Consider the following 18,908-nt stretch of genomic DNA (forward strand, 5'->3'; position numbering starts at 1 on the left):
GTCGTCATAGAGACGACACATACCTGGCTTTAAGACTTCAGTTTCCATAGCAACCGTACAGCTAAGAAAGGAGTTACCAGGGAAACAGAGGAGTGTGAAAAAGGGAGGGAGGGTGAACAGATTAGTCAGAGCAGGAGTTTTATGCACAGCACATTTGTTTTTAATACAAAATTAACAAGATCTTTCAATTGAGTGAACTAACCAAAGCAATAAAAAGTACAACTAACACTTTGGAAAAATAGACACCACGTTCACATAAAGGATTTTTTTTCTCCTTTTTTTTCTTTTTTACAATATCTCAGTTAAATTAGTGCATGTTGATTATCATTTATATGTTTCATTTTGCAGATACTTAATTTGTTGTGCCATTTTCATCCAAAAAATAAAGTGCATTTCACATTGAAAACTACGCATACGTCTACACAAGATGCTGATAACTGTGGTGTCCTCCTGTCTCCCAACTCCCACCACCCCAAAACACACACGCACACACACACACTCACTCACACACACTCACTGGCCCTTGAGTGTTTTGATATTTAGCTCTAGATTAGTAACTGTCACAGACACCTCCTCATTGGCTACACATTTTCTTCAAAACTGGCTGCTTTGTGCACACACTTAAGCTGACTGGATTAACAGGTGTGTGTGTGCACGGAGAAGTGTTACATCCAACATCACAGTCTTCATACTATTGGTGGATACAAAGCCCTTGTTCACACCTGTTCAAAGTCTCAACAATACTGCGAAGGAAACATTCGGAGGAAGTTGTGGTCCAGGTTTTTCCTCAGCCTGTGCAGCCAAATCCGCTCAGTCATCCCTTTTTCAAACCGGTGCATATTGAAGCAGTGAAATCTAACAGGAGTATTTCTACATCGATAGCAGAAGAAGTGGAGAAATGTCATTCAAAATAAATCTAAAAAAAAAGGTGCAACCCAATTCTTCCTCAAAGTTTGCCCAGCTTTGGTAGCACCATGCACGGTGGTGTGAAGTCCCTCCTCTTCGGCATGCCGTATTTACAGAAACAAATGAGAGGAGGGGGGTTGATAAACAATTTGATTATTACTACATTCAGAAAAAGGCTTTACAGCGCCGTTATATCGTACAACATCAGAATCTGAAAGAATTCAGGCCAGACCAAAGTGGAAAAAAAATATAACTTCTCAATGAATATAACAAAATAGACTTCTCTCAAAAGGTAAAGGACAAGAGTTTGTGATGTGTTTCCATGTGCCAGCCTGACCTGTTGGTGCTCATCCAATAACTACAGGGTTCAGTCTGACACTGTGCACAGGTTCACAAAGACAGGCTGCATCCTAATGCTGAAAAAATGCTGCTCCTCTCACTGCCTCGCCAGCTTATTTTTAACACTTTCACTCGACCTGAGGCTTTCTGAACTGCCTGGATCAGACTTTGAAGAAGAGGCATTGTTTTTGCATTCGGACGCAGCCTTTTTTAGCTCATAGAATCATTCAGAGGTCACTTAGCAGACGCCTTCTTTAACCGGACTGGATTGGTTCGTAGAATACAAGTGATAGACAAAGACAGGAAAACACAGCAGGACTAGGATCCCAGTTCATTCAGAGTCCTTTCTCACTTTGGCTTGAAGTACTGGAGCTTCTCAACATCCCTCGTCCCATCTCTCAAACAATAAAAAACAGAAAAGCTCAACAAACATGTAACGAGGCCACTTCTCACAGAGTCCACAGGAAGACTGGCAGCATTATCCTCCAAAAGGTCAGGGGTCAACAGGATTTTAGCTCCTACATCCCCCCTCCACACAAGGAGACAGATTATGGTATGCTGAGCTGCTGGTTTACAAACATACACACACATGCACACACTCAGAGGCCATGCAACTCAAACCATATGCACACACAAAAAAAGTCTGCAAATCACACACAGACACTGAAGGTTACAGGACGAGTCACACGCTCACGGAGGAGGGCAAGGCGAAATAAAACAGGGGGGGCACCTCCTGCAGCCTATCCAAGGTGTTTCTCTGCAGCTTCACTTGTAACCTGTTAACTTTCACATGTGAAGCGGCCATCACGGCTGTTCACTCCGCAGGAAGGAGTCAGAGGAGGTGTGACATGGATGTTATTGCTGTCTGAGTATTGCTGCACACTGACACAACTCCATTCACAGGCAAGTTATTGCTGACATGATCTGAAGGAACACAGCTGGACTTAAAGTTGGGGATTGTAAACAAATCATAGGTCCAAAAACATGGCGTCTCAAACTGTACTCAGAGCAGCTGAAATACAACTCACATACAATTGAAATGATGTTCAACGTGAAGCTGTCAGCCTCAAAACCTTCCAAAGAGACGGAAAAGACTTTAAAATCTGCATCTTGCAAAAAAAGAATGCAGCTTTTAAGGACATCCAGTGATGATTGTAGCTCATAGACTGTGATTAAAATGAGGTTTGCCGTGGTGCATTGTACACAAACGAAGTTATTAAGGTCATGATGACGCCAGGGAACAATCACGTGAGACCCGTTACTCTGAACTCAGCAGGGGAAAAGAAAATCTGTTATTGTTGCATGCAAATTACACTCAAGTATTGCATGCAGATCTGGTACTAGGATTGTTGGGAGACAAAAAAGGTGATTTAAAAGGAAAAACAGTCAGATTTTGATGATTCCCTCACAAATGATCACTTAAAAAACTTAGTGAAGTGGTTAATTTATATCCCTTAAATGTTACACGTTGTGATATCCTTCTAAAAAAAGATTCAAATTTGTGATTTTGAAGATGATAATTTCCAGACATTCAAAAAGTCAAAAGCAATCTCCTTTTACAAAGTGGCTGAGGACAGGTACAGTGTGGTTACATAATCTGAAAGGCTCATTTTCAGTTGGTGCCTCTGTTAATAAAAAGAAAATGATGGAGGGGGTAATGGTGGGTCTCCTGGGGCTTTATCTTGAGCCTCAACAAAAAAATAAAAAATAAAAAAGACACGAGATCAACGAGAAGACATTCACGCACAATCCATTACAAAAAAGAAGACAGAGGAATTTAGGAAGGCAAAAAGGGGGAGAAGAAACGTCTTGATTTCTCTCTCGGCGTCTGTGGAGAGGACGCAGGGCGCGGATCAGAGGGAGCCGGGTCTATTTTTAGCTCCCCGCGACTGTTTAGCTTTCGACGCACGTTCAGAGTGCAGCAGCAGAGCGCCGGGATGCTGCTCCAGACGGCCTTTATGTGGAAAAAGCCTGCGTATTCAGCCGCGGCTCCTCTCCTCTCCTTTTCTCTCCTCTCCTCTCGCACTGTTCTGTTAATCTGTCGTGCGCTTTTACGCACGCACAGAGGAGCAAACTAATAATCCCCTCCCTGTTTGAGGGGGAAACAAGCACGTGTCAACCAAAGCTCCCGTGCTGTTAACCAAATGCACATTCTATATACAGCTGCTGCCTGAAACACGTGACGCTCTCGACGCTCTCTGCAGAACAGAGAAAGGGCGTGGCACGAGTTGAACGGGAGGGGAGCGGGATGCTGCTCCGCGCTGAGGCCGCCTTTGCTGGGGGAAGACAGTGGGATGCTGTGCCCTATGGTGATTGAACAAAGGAAAATAACGCCATCCATCAAGGTGGGGTGTGGATCTTTCTTTTCTTTTTTTTTACCCAAACCTCGTCTTCCAGAAACATCTCCCGCCTGAAGTGGAGCCACAGCCTTCTTCCACCGCCCCTGACCTCCCCTGCTGCTGCTGCTGCTCGCTTTGACACCAGACACATCCAGTGAGGAGCAGAGCTGACCCAGGGCGCCTCTCTTTTCCCAACCTGGGTCTGCTCGCTCACACGTCACTAGGGGTCCTCGCACGGTGAGCCACACTGGCTGGCACACAGCCGCAGCACACCAGCCACAGCGCCTTCTGGATCTCCTGGTTCCTGAAGGCGTAGATGACTGGGTTGATGACAGAGTTATAGGTGGCAGGCACCAGGGTGGCGTAGGTGTAGAGTGGCGGGTAGGTGTAGTCAGCAATGAGGGAGTACACCGTGAAGGGCATCCAACAGGCAGCAAAGGTACCCAGGATGATGGCCAAGGTGGACACACCCTTCCGTGTTGTGACGTAGTGGGGTGTGGCAGCTAGGAAGTGGTGCTGGAGGGCAATCTGGTGAGCGTGGCGCATCACAATCTTGCAAATCTGGACGTAGAGTTGCAGCATGAGGCCGAAGAGGAGTAAGAAGGAGACAGACAGCACAGCGATGTTGTTCTTCGTGAGCGGCCGCACGACGCTACATGTTGCCTCCTCTTCCAGGCAGTTGACCCCTGTGACCGGCAGCAGGCCCAGACACAGCGAGAGGCCCCACAGCAGCACCAGCATGGTGTAGGTGAAGGCCGCTGTCCGCTCTGAGTTATAGGTGAGGGCGTAGTACAGAGACAGGTAGCGGTCGATGGTGATGGCCAACAGGCTGAAGACAGACGCCGAGAAAGAGGCCACCACCAGGCCCACTGTTAGCAACTGGGCTGAGTCGGAGCGGACCAGGTAGGCACAGGTGAAGTGCAGCACCAGGCCCAAGCCGGCCAGCAGGTCAGCCAGCGCCAGGCTGCCGATCAGCAGGAACATGGGAGCTCTGAGCGCCGGGTTCTGCCAGATCACCAGCACCACCAGGGCGTTCTCACAAGCTATCAGAGTCCCGGATGAGCACAGCACGATGTCCCAGGGGTTGACCAGCAGGGGGAGTTGGCTGGGTGTCAGAGGGTCCGGTGGGAACGTCCCCAAGCTGGTGCTGTTGTCCGTGGGGCCCCCGCCTCCGCTGGCCCAGGCTGTGGGGTCAGGGGTCAGCCAGCTGGGGTTGACCGCTGGCTCTTCACTCATTGTGCCCCCCGTCTGAAAGAGAATCAAAGAATATTGTAATGAGGGGTATAAAAAACACAAGAAGACCCTCATTTAATGGTGAAAAAAGGAGTGTTAATGAATCTAAAACACAGTGTTTATCTCTCTATGAAGTGGGGGCTGGGTTCATCAAGTGCCCACGCCACCTCTGTGCACGCCCCTGTCTTGTGGACACCTGCATTCCAAAACATAAACAGATTTAATCCACATTAATGCAGGTTTATAATGCTTGAGAACAACAAAGAGCACTCATGAGCTCAGTTTTTATTTATAGATTTGAATCAGAATACAGCTCCACGAAGGAAGAGTTGAGCTGCAGACAGTTAACAGGTCACGTTTGAGCTCAGGATTGTCATCAGCTATGTGAACAGGTTACACCTGCACATGATGAGCTCTGCTTATCAATCTATGAACACGGGGAATGAAAACCAAATCAGGCTTTGCCGCAAATATCAGGCCACATCTCCGAGCAGAAAATGTCGATAATCCTTCACCGGCACCGGGAAGAATCACACAGCAGTCAGACACAGTCAGACACATTGTGGAGTGCAGCCTACCGCACCCGATATGGAAATAAAACCTGCCCGCCATGCATGCACCTCGCACTGGTGGCCATATGGTGCAGCTTTATCCTCTATGCACCTTGCATCCTAGCAGCTCCACGTCAGCAGAAGGATGCTAGAGGGGAAAAAACCGGGGTGCATTTTTTTTCCATGCATGTCGAAGATGCTCAATAATCCCCACTCGCCGCCGCCCAGCCTACCTTGACTCGGTGAGGTGACGCTTTGACGTCTAAATGGAAGAACGGCAGCTTTGTATCTCCATGTTATTGATAAGGATGGTGCAGCAGCGCCGGGCGGACACACGCACAACCCGGGGGAAGGGAGGACTGGTGGTGGGGAGGGGGGATGCTGGTTCTCTCTGCCTGGATGCGGGGATGATGGAAGAAGAAAAAGGAGGAGGAGAAGAAGAAAAGAGCGCGAGGCGGCTCTGCCGTTAACGGCGCATCGCCGTGGACTGCGGCTGTGCGTGGAGCAGCAAGCGGAGCAGCGGCGGGAGGAGGGGTGGAGGTGTGTGAAGGGGAAGGGGGTGATGGTAAAGGAGGAGTCCCAAATGGGCCAGACCTCTAGAGACTGGTTCAGTATAAGAAGGGAATGTCTGGTCTCAAGGACAAAGCCAGGTGTGTGTGTGTGTGTGAATATTTCCAAACCTTAAAAACCAGACTTTTCCCACAGGAGAGACTTCATGATGCAACATCTTCTCCCAACACAAACCTCAGCTCGGCTCACAAAGAAGTTGCCAGTTGCAGAGATTTTGTTGCCTTATTTATGTTTCAGGTCCAACGACTCAGGCCTCTCCTGTGACGCCCTGCTATTCTGGTCCTATCTGTGCTATTAACAGCATCCCTGATGTGTGTCACCACAAACCTCCTCCCCTCCCTCCCTCCTTCCTGTCTCTCATCTGTCCTCCATCTTCTCCGCCTCACCCCTCCACCACTGCAGCCCTGCCTCAGACTCCTCGGGCCAGTGGGCACTTTGTTGATGTGACCAGTGAGCTGATCAAGCCTTGTGTCGACTGTTTTTCCCCTCTTTTCGCTTCCTGTGGGGTTTGAATGGATTAAAAATAGCTCCTGTTGCAGTGGGAGAGCAGCTCTACCGGGCAGCGCCACCAAGGGGCGACGTTGAGCTGTATGAGTCATCGGTGCGCACCTGTGAGGGACAGAAAACAGCACACCCTGCCTCAATCTTACTCGCTTTATTTCTTTTCTTTAAAACAGAAAATGATCGCTTCACAACAGGCCTTTTTAAGCAAACCCTCACGTTAAACTTGCCAACACCTACAAAACGGTATCAAAAGTGCACCATAGTGTTAATACATCTTCTCAAGGTCTAACATTTCCAATGATAATATTATCTTCTTGTAATATTTATACAAATACCATCCTGTACACTGTAGAAATATACAACCCAGTGTGCCCCGTCACACCCATCCACCTTTACATCCATGATCAATAACTTGATCTGCTCTTGCTAACTCCCAGTGCAGAAAAACAATGTGGGGGGTGCAGACACCAGGCCAATGTTACATTATATGAATTATTAAATACCCATTCGACCCCACACCCAAGGCAAGAACTAATACAGCACTCATACGACTGACCAAAATCTGTACAACCCTCATTCATGGTCTTTTTTTTCAAAAACAATCTAAACACAGTTTTCATTCATCATCGTCTCAAAGTCCAGGCAGCAGCAGCAGCATCCAGCCGGAGAGGAGGGGATGAAAACAATAAAAAGAAAAGAAGGAAGGAAGGAGGAGGGAGGATATAGGGGGTATGCTTCCAAGGCTGAGCCGAGTGCGTAAAAGCACGAGTATGAACTACAGCTGCACGATCAGGTGTGACACCAGGCGCGCTGCTGTGGTGCGTTTATGGTCCGCTGCTGCCCACAAAGAGGAACAGAGCACGTCTCCTCTGGGGTCTGTGGTGAAGCCCACGGCTCCACCTGTTAGTCTCTAGACTGGTAAAATAGGATGTAGCCCGACTCAGAGTTCTTGGAGATTTCAGAAGTGAGACCGTAGAATTCCTCTATGGCCTGTGCATCGATTTTCTGCAAGGACACAAAGACAACATGAAACCAGTGTGAGGAGAAACTTTTAAAGATTGCTACATCAGATGTAAATCCTGATTTAAATCTCTTACCTCCACGATGTCATCATCAAACAGCAGCCAGAAGTCGTGGCTTTTTACAATGGCGATGTAGTGACCTCGGTTTGGACCACTGCAAAGAAACAGAAGACGGTGTGAGCTCTCCTGGCGAAACTTCCTCTAAGACATATTAGTCTGACTGAAGATCTCACACCAGCCTGTGGAGCTCCCACACAGGTTCTTTTACTTACTATGTAGAGACTGTAAGACTGTGTAGGTGTGTGAAGTGAGGAGCTGCACCTTTCATACTTTTTATCACTTTAGGGCTGCACAACACTGAGAAGTAGGGAGTGTTGAAACAGTTAAAATTCAGTGTTTAAAGCTGTCATTAATCTGCTCTTAGCGAGAAAAAAAAAGAGACAAACAAAACAACTCCACATCATCTGTTATAAACAACTCATTAAGATGGGAATGTCCGTTGTGGCCCCCAAATAGTGGTGCTGTAGACCACTGACCCCTGCTCAAGAAAAAACACTATTGGTCAATCAAAAAACAGACAAAACAACCAAATAAAAAAGTTCTAAGAGTTGGTTAGTATAAAATTAGACAACCTATGTGCACATGTTGCTCTGTTGGTTGTGGTTGTGTTGTCATCCTGGCTCAGTGACCTCCAGGGTCTTTTAGCAACATAGAAATGTCAAACATTCTCTGATTTGTTTATATTTTTAGAATAATGAATAACATTTCCAGCTGTAAATAGTTTGTGATTTTTTTAAGACCCTATCTGTATTTCATGACCTCCATTTTATCCCTTTTTGACCAAACTGGTGCTGGTTTCAGGCCAGTTTTCAGGCCTGAAACCAGCACTGGTTCTTTGTGTGTCCACAGACAAAGCTCTGGCTCCAGGTGCTCAAAACTGGTGCTTAGCAAGCACCAACTCTTTGCTGGGCCTGAGCGAAGCACTGACTACATGGGCGGAGCTACAGTGACCAAAAATCAGCAGTGAAAAGGGTCATTCTTAAAAAGGAAAGCTGCTGAGTGAGTCGTCTGTTGTTTTGTTGGCGTTTACTCATTTATAACTGGAAATGGAGGAGAAATTGAAGCATCGATTCTTACAGTTCAGGTGTATAACTTATCATTTATTATTTATTTTTGTATTTTTAACAGACTGAACAGCCTGATGTTATTTATCTTATTTACATGACAGGGTGTCAGATGGCCTCGCAGTTTAGGTCCCAGGTTCAAGTCTAGCTTGTGGCTTGTTTCCTCATGTCGCTTCCCGCTCTCGCCATCTTTTCTACTCTATCCACTGCCCTCTCTTCTATCATTAAAAAAGCCCCAAAAAATACTTAAAAAAAAAACTCATCTGGGATTCAAAAAATGTTTTGACCTCACTAACCTGAGCACCAACTGTTATGTGTTCATAAAAATCTGTCACCCACTCTGATCAGACAACAGGTTTTACCTTTGATACATTCGATGTGATTGAAGAGAATAAATCAAACACGTCAAAGAAAGAACAAGGGAAGAAAGCGCATCTGACGAGACCTTAAAGTCACAACACCTTTAAAACAGTTACAGAGTAATTATCTGTTTGACAACCAAAAGTTAACACCTGCACACCTAAATCAGACTCATTTGTTACTAATGATTTCTAACAAACACACAGTGTTGATGCACAGTTAGTCACAAATAACAGAAACACCCATTCTAAAAATGTATCCTATGAGTCAGTGATATGATCCAGAGACAGGTGCAGTGGTGTCTTTATCTGCAGATGACATTTTATAAGAATCAGTTTTTGTGCAGAGGAGCTTACAGACATCCATCTACAGGTTTAGGTAAAATAATGACTCTGTTTCCCATGAGCACTTGCACCCACTGTCATGAGAATTCAACTCTTAACAAAGGTCTAAATTTATTTAAAAGCACATGGATAAAGAGCGGGGAGATGTTTAGCGTCTGTTAACCCTGAGATAAGGAAAACTCTGGGTTTTCCATTTCAGAGAGGGTGTTCTCGTCACACCCACAAGTTAATCAAACCGGAAAAAGAGGGGAAACTATAACTACTGTAACTAACTACCGTATCTTAACCTTGGAGTCTGTCACGACAGCAACTGACTCTCTGACCCTAACCTTGTTGAGAGCAGGTTTTTCTTAATTAACCTCAAGTTTCAGAGCCACACACACCATTTGATTTCTTCACTCATTCATTCAGAAGGCAAATTTTGGCGTAGCCTAGTTTGGCCGTCTGTCATTAAAATAAAATCAACAGAATCAGTGTGTTATAAGTCCATTAGGCACAGTAGGTGGTAACTAACTTTTTTCACAAACTTGGCGTATCACGTGGCGTGACCTTTTGATAACAATCCTGTGGATAACTGTGAAGCATTACTCTGCAAAGTTTAATTTTTTGTGGAGATGCTTATCAGACCACGCACAAATGTTCTAGCATTTCCAGTAGGGCCGAACAATTAATCGAATTTAAATCGAAATCGCAATTTAATACAATGCAATTTTCAAATTGCAAAGGCTGCAATTTAAAAAAAAAAAGAAAAGTTTTGAAGTGCGTTTAAAAAGTGCAATTCACAAGTATACATATATCAGTGGTTGTGCCAAAACTTTGTTTTTATTCACAGTTCTTCTCTTTATTTAGTGTGAGATTCATAGAAGAGAGGATTCATATTAATTTTTCAGATTATTGTTCATACCTGGCCTCTTGTTCTGCAGGACTTTGTTCCTTTCTCTGATTTCATTTAAGGAAATTAATGATAATTTTATTACACGTCTACAAGGCTTGAAGTTAAATCAATTAGTCAATATCCTACTGTGATTGTAATAGTTAAAGATACATTATCCATATCAATTCATCTCATTTCATCATAACATGTAGGCCTGGCCTACAGGAGAGACTTGTTCATATGTTGACAATATCCTTTGTTGTGTTGGTCATACTACAGAATGTTGTATTGCTTGTGTTAAGTGAATAATGTAGAAGACATACATCCCCTGTAAAACTTGTATGCTAAATCGCAATCGCAATATAGGTCCAAAAAAATCGCAATTAGATTATTTTCCAAAATTGCTCAGCCCTAATTTCCAGGCAGTTCATCACCTCACACACAACCTAATCCATCCTTAAATTTGCAACATTGACGATCGTAGTCAAGCTCTCACATCCCAACAGATACTGTGTGTCTTTCTTTGACAACACCACAACATCTTTATTTCACTGAGAGTTCAAAATGACCCACGTGGGGTTGAAGCACAGACACAGTAAGAAAAATTGAAGAAAAAATCTCAAAGGAGCACTGAATTACTTTAGAGTAAAATATTGATATTTGGTGAAAGTGATATGATAACTGTGCAGCAAAGTTCAGGACGACAATAAGCTGCTGTGTTAATTTTTCATCACACCTCTCTGTACTCAATCCTACAGCAGCCTGGGCGACCCGACAGTAAAGCTCTTCAGAGAAAAATGAGCGGCGTGGTGACAAAAGCACGAGAGGTCAAAACCATTTGTTAATGTACTTTTTAAATATATATTTTTTTCCAATTGTCTGCTGACATCTCTTTTTTGAAAAGTTCATCATTAATCCTGTAATCATACCTTCACACAAAAACATGTTGGAAAAAAAGAAGTGATTTTACATTTGACAGCTAGGCTTGACTCTATTTTCCCCAAAACCTTTTTTGTTGTCTTCTAAAATTCTCTTCACACCCACAGCAATTAGACAAAGTTATCTGACAGTAGAAAGAAGAACATTTTGATTCAACAGCTGCTAGAGACATAGCTAATGAGATGATTGCACAACTATTAGCAAAGACAATGACAGACTTGGCTATGCTCTGAGATGCTCTCTAGTGGAGTTCAACAGTCAGGCAGTTTCATCCATGTGTTTCAGAGAGATGCCCCAGAGAGGAGCAGAAAAAAAGGGATTTTTTTCTTTCAAGCTCATGTTCCTCCTTCTGATTTCTCCATTGTTTTCTTCTCTAGCTTTAAGCACAACCCTGACATCGCTTCACTGAAATCCCAAATGTTCTTTCACCTGAAATCGTGACATTTCATAATACATCTCCCTGCTCTGAAAATTACCTCAGTAAGTTGGAGCTCAGCTCAGAGAGTGAGGGGAATACTCAGACAGATCATTTACATCCCTGCGACTCACCTGCTAAACTCCAGCTGAGTCTGACCTTTAAATACACCTTCTTTAATAAATTATTCTCAGGCAGAGTCGTGCGGCGTTGGAGTGTGTTTCAGAACGCGAGGAGAGCCGCGTGTACAAACACAGACAGACAAACGCCCACACAATGAGCAGTTGTGTTGAACTGTGACGGACAAGGCGGTGAGGTTTCTCTCTGATTCAAATCCTAACTCAACTTTTTTTTTTCCCCTTCAAGCCAACAGGTTTAAATCACATCTTTATAAATAGAACATTTTACTGCCCATCTCTGGTTGCTGTGGAGACAGTTATAAAGATGTTGCATTCTGTGTCTGCACCTACACACCTCCCACAATGCACCACCACGGCGACCAGGTCGTAGAGCCTCTCAGGATTGGTGGCGTCCCCGGAGGTGTTGAAGAGGCGGAGCTCCAGGGGGAAGACGACGCGATAGGAGAGCTTGGTGTAGCGCTGCAGCTGCTCCATGTACTTAAAGCGCTTTAGGTGCAAAGCCAAGATCATCGGCAGCTTCTTCACACGCATCCTACGACACGAATACAGCGTCAGGCATCAGAACACCAACCAACACAAACGGCTAAAAAGCGCCCGAGATGAACCTGTGTGCACTGACCTCTTGTGTGCCTCCTGCTTGCTTCTACATTCTTCACAGTAGTATTTGTACTCACTGCACAGAGTCTCTGTGTTACTGAAACCTCTGAGAGGAGCCAAAAACAAAGAGCAGTGAATATGCAGTTTGAATTCCACATCTACCAATGAATGATTCAACAACAGACCTCTGCAGTCTCCTTACGTTTGTGAAGGACACAGCTGTATTTTTTTCCACTACTGCCTTTTTAAAAAGTCGTGCAAAAAAGTTTATTCTGTCTCAGACTGATTCCTGAAATCCCAGCAGACTCAAACATCCCTTGCTTCGAGATCTTTGTGCAACCTCCTTTGAAATAACAGGTTTACAAGAATACAACAGCTACTCTGAAGTTACCTGCTCTGAATAATCAAAAGTTAAATTAATGAACATAAAATAAAAACAAAGAAAGGCAGGAATCCTACTCTTTTTTCATAAGATGTAACAATCAAAAAAATTTTTTGCCATAAAACAACTTTTCCTTAAGCTGGTGATTAACTTCATGTCACTCAACTCCTAATCCTCTCCTCAACAGCTGAAGCAGCTCCGCATTTAACTGACCTGAGGCAGTGTGTGATGGAGGTATTCTGTTCTACATCCACTGACAGGTCCAGAAAGTCCTCATCTTTGCTGCTTATCTGGAAAAAAAGAACAAAAATGAGCAATACAGCGATGAGTGTAAAGTAAATACAAGAAGTATGAATCCTATCAGCTTGAATTATGATTGAAATATTTACTGCTATACTACATGGGCCGTAGATAATAAAACAGTCTTATTGTTGTCTTTTAACTCACATCAAACAGACAGACACTAACGCAAAAACAACTTTCAGCCATCTGCATCTTTGCTCCTTGAAAAGCTTCAGCTGTGTTTGTTTACTTGTCTCTCAAAACCGCAGCGTGGTATTTGGGCTGAGATTTGTTTCACTAGAAATTGAGTTTGAATTATCACATTGAATTTGAAAAGCGCGATCTGAAATTGAATTTAATGTTTTGAAATTAAAATTATTTGTCCTGGATTTAATCAACCGTATTCAACACCCTTCATTCCTTAAATTGACAAAAACAAAATTCTATTTCAATTCAGCATGACACATCCATTATACAATCTACATCTGTGAGGAAAATTATCAGTCACAGATTCACAGAAATCCTCTTCACATCTGCTGCAAATGTTTGTCAAATTCTGTTTTCTGAATTCTGAAAACTCTGTTTTTGCTTCACCAGCCTTTGGGACAGAACTTGTGAACTGTGACAGTGGACAAATGTGCTGAGGTTCCCCACCCCAGTGTTATTAGATTAAGGAAATTGAATTTTCAGCAAAGTTTAACACAGTTTCAAAGCAAATAAATTCAGTTTCCAATAATTAAATTTGATATTAGATCATGCTTTTCATGTTTTTCAAATTTAATGTTACAATTCAAATGCAGGTTCTGGAGACACAAATCTCTGCTCAATAAAGAAGCTTGAAGATAAGAGTGTCCAGTGTGAGCCACTGAAACACAACCTTCATGTGAAATAGTGATGCTCATACCGTTTCACAGGTAAGGCAGCGTGTCTCATTGGTCAGAGTGCCTTGGAAGATCTCATGGACCCAGGTGGGGGCGGGTGTTGCGTTGCTATTGTTGTTCTGAGAGTCCAACGTGCCGTTAGCAAGGCGGCCATTGGTCTTCTCCTGCTTCCTCTCTTCCTGAAGCAGATCTGCAATGGTGTTGAGCAGGTAGTTCAGGAACTCATGGGCATCCTGCTGCATGTAGTTGTCAAACAGCTCTGGGAAACAAACAGAGAGGGACTTCAAAGATCTGACATAGCTATTAAACATGTTTAACAGGAACTTCAGAGCCCAATTTTATCAAGACCTTCAGGACAAGTCGGCAGCCAACCAGGAGAGATAAGGCGACTCACCATTCTCCTTTCGCAGCCGTGTGATGAATTTTTTGGGTGGTATGACGCCCACTTTCCTCTTCTGGTTGGCGATACTGTGGAATAAGTCAGCCAGACAAGTGAGCAGGTTCTCCTTTCTCCGAGGCTGACTGCGGTACGCCAAGATCTTCTCCCGAAATGGCCGGCAGAAGTACAGAGCCTGCAGCACCGAGTTGCAGTAGCAGGTGTTCCCAAACTAAAAACAAACAGTGAGTCAGGCGGAGATGTAAACAAAACAAACTTCTACAGACAGTGTACTGTTCACTTACATTGACCAGGCCAAAGTAGTGCTCATTGACCGGAAACTGCTCAGATCCAATCTCTTTCTCCAGAGCAGAGGCATTGGCGCCCTGTGAACACACACACATACAGAAAAAAGCAGTCAGCGAGCTGGAAGTGGATGAGAACAGCTTTGTGTTTGCAGGGTTATTCATTGCTGAGATAAAACAAAAACTAATGGCTGCCACCTCCACTCTGCCCTTTAAAGCCATTAAAACTAAAAGCATGCATCATCTTCACAGACCTGTCCCTGGCCAGTGCTTACACAGGTTCTGCAACAACGGACGAGAGATGAACAGCGTTTATTATGATAAAAAAAATGTGGACGCGCAGTTGTTTAAAAAGTGGGAATGGATTACTTTTGGGCCACTGATTGTTAGAAGTAACAGAAAATAATGCACGATTTGGTCTGCAACGAAGTGTACAGAGTGGACATGCACCTGGACCGGGTCCACAACTGCGCAGCTAATGTTAAACAATGTCGTCATAGCTGCGTTTATAAGATCTGATAGTTTGTCAAAGTCCAGCGCGAAAACCTAAGCATTAATTACCTACACGTACTCCAGATTAATCATTTCCAATACTGAGCTCATCCGTTTTCCAGCTGTGCTCCAGTAGTTTGAAATCTGCAGCACTGGTTTAGCTTCGGTTACCTTCACGTTAGCTAGTTAGCCGACGATCCCAGATGCAGTAGGTGCGCTGTCACTGTACTCAAATAAACTGTGACATTTATTCACCAAATAAGTTGTAAAATTATGATTCGAGAAAGAGCCATGTCTTTAAAGGGAACGGCTAGTACTGTTAGCAAACCGAAGAGAGCAGAAAAGGCAGTGGGAGGCTGCCTGTTTTGCCCTGGTCGGGAAAACTGCTTGGCTAGCACTGACAGGATTTTACAGCTTACATGTATTATTGCTCGTTTAATAAGGACACATAACTGAACCCACGTTTTCCCAATCAACCCATAATGTCATAAATGCAAGTATGAGATTGCAGCGCACTTACCATGGTACAAAAAGAGGCAAATTTGGAGACTGTCATTAGCATTTCCATTCGGCTAGCGCCATCTTCCACCACAGAGCCGCGCGCTGACAGGACTGGGCTGACTCCCCTCGTGAGATTCTGCTGAGCTCGCGACTAAAAGTCCAACACTGGCACAAATTAAGAGCATTCAGTTCCACTTTCTTCCGTCTTCGCCCCGTTACAGCAGTTAAAAATCCGCTCCTGCCAGCTCCGACTGACAAACAAATGATAACTCCAGGCCTTCAGAATAAAGCTTATTATTGTTCGAAAAAATGAGTTTTGTCAGAAACTTTGCTCGGGTCACTCTGCATGTTGAGAAAGAAATTGAAAGATTAGCCTTTCTTGAGTTTTGCGCATGCGCATAATTACAATTGCGGTTGCTGTTATATATCTATCATCACAACATGAAGGCAAAAATTAATGTAGGAAGGTAAATCAGGAGGGTTACGAAACAACTGTTTTTTGTATAGTTTTTCATTTCACGTCAAATTTCTTTCGCAGACGATTAAGGGTTATGTACCTGCTTAGGCAGTGTATCATTATTTTGGTTCGGCAATATCTTAGTCTACCTCTGTTGTATTTTTCACAAGGCGGAGTTTGGGGGGCTTAAATCTCTCTTTCCGCCGCACCCGCCATCTTGTTGAGACCGGGGGTAAGAGTCTCTCTCCTTTAACTAAAATTTTCTGCTGATATATCGCCACAAATTAGCGAAAGTACGCGTATGTACGCACCGTAAATCTTTCCCTACATCTCAGTGGATCAGGTTTGGAATAAAAAACGTCCAGCTTTTAGATATTATTCGTTGAATGTGAGTGGTAGCAGCAGCGTGGCTTTCCATGTGGGCCTTGCGGACGATGAAACGCTCACTAGAATCGCTATTTTCCTTTAACGTTCAGTTAAAACGAAAAAATCACTCACCCAAATGACTTTCATTTAAAATGGATACGTTTTCCTTGTCAAGGCGAAAGATATCGCAGCGTGACGTACACCGTTGACTTCTAGTGTTTGCGATGTCTGTTGATGCGAGCTCGAGCATTAGCACGTCTCGTACTTAGTGCTGATGCTTCAGTGGTATCTTTGTAAAATGTTTCATTAATCTCGTGTTCGAAATAGTCCGTGCCTTAGTTTATGTATGTTTTTTTTCTTTTTTTAGTTAAGGTAAAAATACTTTTGCTACTGGCACTTAAGAAATCAGGGTTGAGTGAAGCTTTGAGGTACATAAGAATTTGAGCAACAGCTTCATTGACCCTTAAGGTTCTTCCATGTGCTGGTGTCTTGTGTGTATGTGTAATACTTATCTTCAAACCCTGTCCAATCTAACCTGAGGTGTATCTTCTCCCAGTAATCAGGCATCATGACGAACACCAGAGGCAAGAGGAGGGGGACGAGGTACATGTTCAGCAGGCAGTTCCGCAAACATGGTATGACTAAAGTAATGTTTCAGACCATAAGATCAGTCTTTGGAGTATTCGCTCAAAATATTGTTTGAGTTTTGCCCTGTACACGGCTGAAACTGCTGTCAAAGCCATGCAAAATGACATGATCTGGTTGCATTTGGTTCACAGGCCCAATTCCTCTGTCTACATACATGCGCATCTACAAGAAGGGTGATATTGTTGACATCAAGGTAAGATGCAGTATTAGACTTGCATTTGGCTTTTTTAAGCTAGAGGATTCTGATGTTTTTCACAACACTTCAAGTAATTTTCTAGCTCTTTATGATTTTCTTTTTTCAAAAGCATTAGGATGTTTGATAACTAAATGATGTGCTTCTGGATAGATTGCTGCATAGTGATTATGATAAAGAGGGTCGACAGAAAGCTCTGACTTTTTAAGCATCAGTTTTATTTGATGTGGTTGTCCGTAGCTAAGTCCAGTCAGATTTAACAAATTAGGGCTGTTTGGTATGTGTGCAGTGCTTGGTGTCTTGTGTTTAAACACTAAAGCTTGATGTCTCGCTCTTCAGGGCACAGGTACCATTCAGAAAGGAATGCCTCACAAGTGCTACCATGGCAAGACAGGACGTGTCTACAACGTTACCCAGCATGCTGTTGGCATCATTGTCAACAAGCAAGTCAAGTAAGTTGGACATTGTGTTTTATTTGTGTTGTATTTTTTATTTTGATGTGTATCAGCAGCGATATTATGAATGAATTTGGGTTTTATTTTTGAGACCTTTTGCTCTTGGGTTCAGTTATCTGTGCTTTTAGTTTCCTCTATCAACAAACAGGGATGTTACCCCATCTTCACTTTGCCACCAGGGCTATTTGTGTGCTGAGTGGTCATTCACTTGGGGAAAATTATTCCTTCCTTATGAACCCCAGACTAACTTCTGTTTGACCTGGGGTTGTAACAAGGAGACAGCAGAGGAGTACAGATGTTTAGATTGCATCACTGTTTTTCTTTAGATATACTCTGTGTCTGTTAGTTGTGATTTCATTTATTACTCTGACGCTCACAGGGGAAAGATCCTGGCCAAGAGGATCAACGTGCGTATTGAGCATGTGAAGCACTCAAAGAGCAGGGACAGTTTCCTGCAGCGTGTCAAGGAGAATGAGGCCAGGAAGTTGGAGGCCAAGCAGAAGGGCAGCTGGGTGGAACTGAAGCGCCAGGTATGAAATAATTTTAGTTACACTTTAATTTTTTGAGAGATATGTGTTAAAAACTCCAAATAGTATCAAAAAGTATCAGCTGCACATTTAAAACCGGTCTTCTCTGAATTGAATTACAGTTTTCATAAAATTTACAGTGAAGCTACAGTGGTCTGCCTGTTCTGAGATTTCGTTCACGGTTTTATGTTTTTTGTTTTTATGAATTGATCCTGTAACCTTTTTCCTGTCTCCTCAGCCTGCTCCTCCTCGTGATGCTCACTTTGTCAGCACCAAGAAGAACGCACCACAGCTGCTGGAGCCCATCCCCTACGAGTTCATGGCATAAAGAGCTCAGAAAATAAAAGATATTTGTACACACTCTGCTTGTCTTGTTGTCCTTTATTTAGACCAATACATAATGCATTGTTCATGCTGTGCTTTTGCTCTGTGATGATCCTCCTCCTTTGATGTCAAATGAAAAAAAACTGCACTTTTCATTTCACCGGCGATCTGAGAGCCACAAGCACAAGCATTTCACATTCTGAGCCCCTTCCCCCTCCCATTTCAGATAATCAGTATTTTGTCCATTTATAGATGAAGTTACTGTCTGGCTAGCTGCAATCTCAGATTTTTTTCAGATTATTTTATTTATATTCAGAATGAAAGTAAAAAAAGCACTGCAGTTACAGCATCAGAGTTCAGGTGGTCAGGTCTTGGTTTTGTTGGGTCAGTTTGGCTCTGGAGCAAGGTTATTACAGTTTTGCATTTATCTTTAGTTTTGTTTTGACTTTTTGTTTGCACTTC

General features: G+C 43.5%; 3 protein-coding genes across 4 annotated transcripts; 1 reads left to right on the forward strand and 2 right to left on the reverse strand.

Moving 5' to 3' along the window:
* Nucleotides 1-177: 177 nt before the first annotated feature.
* Nucleotides 178-5,976, reverse strand: gpr12 (G protein-coupled receptor 12). Its single transcript, XM_074693165.1, has 2 exons — nucleotides 5,602-5,976; nucleotides 178-4,832 (listed from the first exon to the last, which is right to left on the reverse strand). Exon 2 carries the CDS (start codon nucleotides 4,818-4,820, stop codon nucleotides 3,795-3,797), a length of 1,026 nt encoding a protein of 341 aa, XP_074549266.1. The 5' UTR covers nucleotides 4,821-4,832; nucleotides 5,602-5,976; the 3' UTR covers nucleotides 178-3,794.
* Nucleotides 5,977-6,583: 607 nt separating this feature from the next.
* On the reverse strand, nucleotides 6,584-15,942 carry usp12a (ubiquitin specific peptidase 12a). Its single transcript, XM_074693583.1, has 9 exons — nucleotides 15,496-15,942; nucleotides 14,484-14,564; nucleotides 14,197-14,410; nucleotides 13,826-14,061; nucleotides 12,853-12,929; nucleotides 12,280-12,363; nucleotides 11,995-12,192; nucleotides 7,540-7,618; nucleotides 6,584-7,447 (listed from the first exon to the last, which is right to left on the reverse strand). The coding sequence occupies exons 1-9, from the start codon at nucleotides 15,541-15,543 to the stop codon at nucleotides 7,346-7,348; spliced, it is 1,119 nt and encodes a 372-aa protein (XP_074549684.1). The 5' UTR covers nucleotides 15,544-15,942; the 3' UTR covers nucleotides 6,584-7,345.
* A 95-nt stretch (nucleotides 15,943-16,037) lies between these two features.
* Nucleotides 16,038-18,483, forward strand: rpl21 (ribosomal protein L21). 2 transcript variants are annotated; one of them, XM_074693584.1, is made up of 6 exons: nucleotides 16,038-16,165; nucleotides 16,856-16,934; nucleotides 17,079-17,140; nucleotides 17,480-17,592; nucleotides 17,975-18,125; nucleotides 18,361-18,483. In XM_074693584.1, the coding sequence occupies exons 2-6, from the start codon at nucleotides 16,868-16,870 to the stop codon at nucleotides 18,448-18,450; spliced, it is 483 nt and encodes a 160-aa protein (XP_074549685.1). In that variant the 5' UTR covers nucleotides 16,038-16,165; nucleotides 16,856-16,867; the 3' UTR covers nucleotides 18,451-18,483. The 2 variants fall into 2 exon arrangements, with proteins under 2 accessions (XP_074549685.1, XP_074549686.1); XM_074693585.1 differs by lacking the exon at nucleotides 16,038-16,165 and adding an exon at nucleotides 16,300-16,321.
* The last annotated feature ends 425 nt before the right edge of the window (nucleotides 18,484-18,908 follow it).

Source organism: Halichoeres trimaculatus, unplaced genomic scaffold, assembly GCF_033239565.1.
Source record: "Halichoeres trimaculatus isolate MK-OKI-2021-1 unplaced genomic scaffold, fHalTri1.1 fHalTri1_scaffold_18, whole genome shotgun sequence".
Classification (NCBI taxonomy): Eukaryota; Metazoa; Chordata; class Actinopteri; order Labriformes; family Labridae; genus Halichoeres; species Halichoeres trimaculatus.